At 43.9% G+C, this 4,316-nt stretch overlaps 1 protein-coding gene across 1 annotated transcript; it reads left to right on the forward strand.

Moving 5' to 3' along the window:
• Window positions 1-1,083: 1,083 nt before the first annotated feature.
• LOC133305482 (subtilisin-like protease SBT1.8) lies at window positions 1,084-3,371 on the forward strand. The gene is made up of 2 exons (XM_061505718.1): window positions 1,084-2,623; window positions 2,707-3,371. The coding sequence occupies exons 1-2, from the start codon at window positions 1,084-1,086 to the stop codon at window positions 3,369-3,371; spliced, it is 2,205 nt and encodes a 734-aa protein (XP_061361702.1).
• The last annotated feature ends 945 nt before the right edge of the window (window positions 3,372-4,316 follow it).

The raw sequence follows: 4,316 nt of genomic DNA on the forward strand, positions 1-4,316 counted from the left end.
ATTAAAACCTTCTCTCTCTCTCTCTCTCTCCAGACATTTTTATATCTCATGGTTTAATACTTTTTTTAACTTTTTTCCTTAAACTAGCTTATGTTAAAAAAAAAGGATAAATTTTGTTAATTTTAACATCTCAAAAATTATGTAACAAACATGTGTGTTCAAACAAAATGATTGAATTGGCATGATTTTGACTGTAATTAACAAGCCTAAATTAAGCACCATGGACAAATTAAGCAAATACATTTTTAAATCATCACAAAATGATTTGAAATTGTGACTAATTAATATAGTCATTAGAACCTTTATTATAGTTAAAACTGAAACCGGTCAATTGAGATGTACGGCAATATACACCATGATGGAATGGAATGCTGCTGCAATAATATTTTAAAAGCACTTACTTTTTTTTTTTTTTTGATAACATGGCACTTACTTTTTTATATAAGATACCAGAATACAACGTTGTTTACCCTAACACGAATTTTAAAAAATGAAGTGACACAAAAAAGAGTTGAAGAGATGGGTGGACCCTCCACATACGCGTTAGTCGATGCTTTTTTGTAATAATCTTTGATGAAGACAAAAATATTTGTCACGAAAATCTCTCTCTTATTATCCCAATCGATAGCATCCAAAATAAATAAATGGGCATTTCACATAATCACGTAGTTCCAGTAGAAGACATTTTAAAGTTTGTAATCGATATTTGGAGTTTGGAGCAAGAGTAGAGGTAAAAAGGGCAGAGCCGTTGCAAAAACTGAAAAGCCCGGGATTTTTTTAAACAGGAGAATGAGAGTTAGGTATGATAGTATAATAATATCATGGCAGAAACTAATATAGACACAATTGATTTAGGCAAACAGCAAGTTAGTAACCCTGTTCAAGAAAACAACTAATTGTTGTTTTATAAAGCTGATAAGAGGGAAGAGGGTCTTCCTGGTTTTCTTGTTTATTAATTCCCCCTATTGGCTATTGCATTGCATTTTGCTTGTGTGGTTTAGGAAAACAAATCAAGCCATGGACTCTACTTCCTTTTCATTATTCTTCCTTCTCCTCTTCCAAATCCTAACGCTATCATCAGCAATGGTCTTGGCAGCCAAGAAGACATACATAGTCCAGATGAAACACCAACACGATTCCTCCAAATACCCCACCCACCATGACTGGTACTCTTCCATTCTTCACTCTTCTGATTCCCTGCTTTATGCCTACACAACCGCTTACAACGGTTTTGCAGCTACCCTTGACCCCCAACAACTCCACGCATTGCGCAATTCCGACTCAGTTGTGGGAGTGTACGAGGACACCCTTTACACGCTCCACACAACCCGCACCCCTGAGTTTTTGGGCCTCCAAGCCCATTCGGGTTTGTTGGAAGACCTTTATCAAGCTTCGCACGACGTCGTTATTGGGGTACTCGACACAGGTGTTTGGCCAGAATCCCAGAGCTTCCATGACTCCCAAATGCCCCAAATCCCAACGCGATGGCGCGGCCACTGTGAATCCGCTCTTGATTTTAATCCTTCTCTCTGCAACAACAAGCTCATCGGTGCTCGCAGCTTCTCCAGGGGCTACCTCATGGCCTCTGGCGGCGGTTACATCAGGAAAGCAAGAGAGCCTGCTTCGCCTCGCGATCGAGACGGCCACGGCACCCATACCGCCACCACCGCTGCAGGCTCCGCCGTCGATAATGCCAACTTGCTCGGTTACGCCACCGGCACCGCACGCGGGATGGCACCTCAGGCTCGCTTGGCTGCCTACAAGGTCTGCTGGACAGACGGCTGCTACGCCTCCGACATACTCGCCGGCATGGATCAAGCAATCCAGGACGGCGTCGACGTGCTCTCGCTCTCCCTTGGCGGCTCCCAAGCCCCGTACTACCGCGACACCATCGCAATCGGAGCATTCGCGGCGGTGGAGAGGGGAATCTTCGTTTCGTGTTCGGCTGGGAACAGCGGACCTCGCAGCGGCTCCGTGGCAAATGTGGCTCCGTGGATCATGACCGTGGGAGCAGGGACGTTGGACCGGGATTTTCCGGCGTATGCTATGCTCGGGAATGGGAAACATTTCGCCGGCGTTTCTCTTTACAGCGGAGGAGGGATGGGTGACGAGCCGGTTGGTTTGGTTTATTTTGACGAAAAAACCAACTCCTCCAGCAGCATTTGCATGCCCGGTTCACTCGACCCGGAGATCGTGCGTGGGAAGGTGGTAGTTTGTGACAGGGGACTAAATGCACGTGTGGAGAAAGGTGCGGTTGTGCGCGACGCGGGCGGAGTTGGGATGATACTGGCAAACACGGCGGCGAGCGGTGAGGAACTGGTGGCAGACAGTCACTTGGTACCGGCAATGGCAGTTGGGAGAAGCGGTGGTGATGAGATCAGAGAGTATGCAGCATCTGATCCTAATCCAACGGCTGTAATGAGGTTTGGTGGAACTGTGTTGAACGTGAAGCCGTCGCCTGTGGTTGCAGCATTCAGCTCAAGAGGACCCAATGGAATAACGCCTCAGATACTGAAACCCGATGTTATTGGGCCTGGTGTTAACATCTTAGCCGCATGGACTGACGCTGTTGGCCCATCTGGATATCAGGACACTCGCAAAACCCACTTCAACATCTTATCTGGTATTTTTTTAATTCAATTGCTATAGCTAGACTTCTCTCTATATGTTACCGGATTTCATTGTTGAATTGTTTTGGGGATGTAGGTACGTCCATGTCTTGTCCACATATAAGTGGGTTAGCTGCATTACTTAAAGCAGCTCATCCAGATTGGAGTCCAAGTGCAATCAAATCTGCACTCATGACAACGGCCTATACTCATGACAACACCGACTCTCCTCTCAGGGATGCAATGGGTGAAGCCTTCTCCACACCATGGGCTTATGGTGCTGGTCATGTCAACCCACTAAAGGCCCTCTCTCCTGGCCTTGTCTATGATGCCTCCACCCAGGATTACATTGCCTTCTTGTGCTCCTTGGACTACAACCCCCAACATCTACAACTTATTGTCAAGCGTCCCCAGGTTAATTGTTCTATGAAATTTACTGACCCGGGTGAACTCAATTACCCTTCGTTCTCGGTCGTGTTTGGAAGCAACAGGGTTGCTCGATACACACGCACATTGACCAACGTTGGACCTCCAGGATCTGTCTATGATGTGGCTGTGAACGGACCATCCATGGTGGGGATAACGGTGAATCCTACCAGGCTTGTGTTCCGAGAAGTAGGGGAAAGGCAAACTTACACAGTGAGCTTTGAATCCAAGAGGGATGTTGATGATTCGGTTACGTCTGAATTTGGTAGCATTATGTGGAGCAATGAACAAAGCCAAGTTAGGAGCCCAGTTGCTTTTGCGTGGACAGATTCATGAGGTTGTGGGTTTAATGTACTATTTAAGCCCAACAATGATAGCCTGGAGTGAAGGGGAAAAAAATAAATATATATATATATATATATATATATATATATATATGGAACCTGCTTGAGGCATATTGATGTTGTCATCTGCAACATAACATAAACTGCTTGAGCCAAATTAACCTCAGGTTGAGGGTTATGGTTTTGCAATTGTAAAATCAAGCTGAGATTGCGAGTATAATAACTTAAGTAGTTGCAACCAGACGTTAATAGTTTATAAACTGGCAGGCTCTGTCATAAAGCTATACAGCAGATACACTTAGGATAACTTATTTTAAATTTTCAGAACCCACAAACTCAACCCTGCTCAAGCGCAAAAACAATTTAGTGATTTTTCATGTATCCAAATTCATCTATCTAAATTGCTGTTGAATAATGCATCTAACCGGGCCAGAGATGCAACTTATGACTATAATGTCACTCATCCTTGACTAAGCGGTCAATTTCACAAATATGGAAACACCGGACGGACAGTTTTGCGCTCCTGAACACTGCATGTGCAATTGGTTTAATTTCAATCTCTGTGGTACAAGCGTGTGGTTTAATCAGCAAGTTCTACCGCAGTACATACTACACACGGTCATTTCAGAGTTAACACTACCTTTGAATTTCTACTTACTAGTTATTTCGAAGTGTCACAATCCGATCGATCTTGGGCCTGAATGGCTACTAATCTGTGTACTGAATGAAAAGACATTGCCTTTGTCCTGTGTCCTGTGCCATGTGTCAGTTATGCAGAAAAAGGTGACAGCAATCACTTATTTTCCTGCCGCGCCATTTGATTATTTCATCCATCATCAACTTTCTTGTAGGACCACAAAAATTAAAACTTGGAAGAAAAAAAAATAAAAATAAAAAGCCAAAAAAGAAAACACTTTTTACTTTTCCGTTTTTGGAG

Source organism: Gastrolobium bilobum, unplaced genomic scaffold (genome assembly GCF_033153095.1).
Source record: "Gastrolobium bilobum isolate Gb01-03AN ecotype WA unplaced genomic scaffold, APGP_CSIRO_Gbil_v1 utg1221, whole genome shotgun sequence".
NCBI lineage: Eukaryota > Viridiplantae > Streptophyta > Magnoliopsida > Fabales > Fabaceae > Gastrolobium > Gastrolobium bilobum.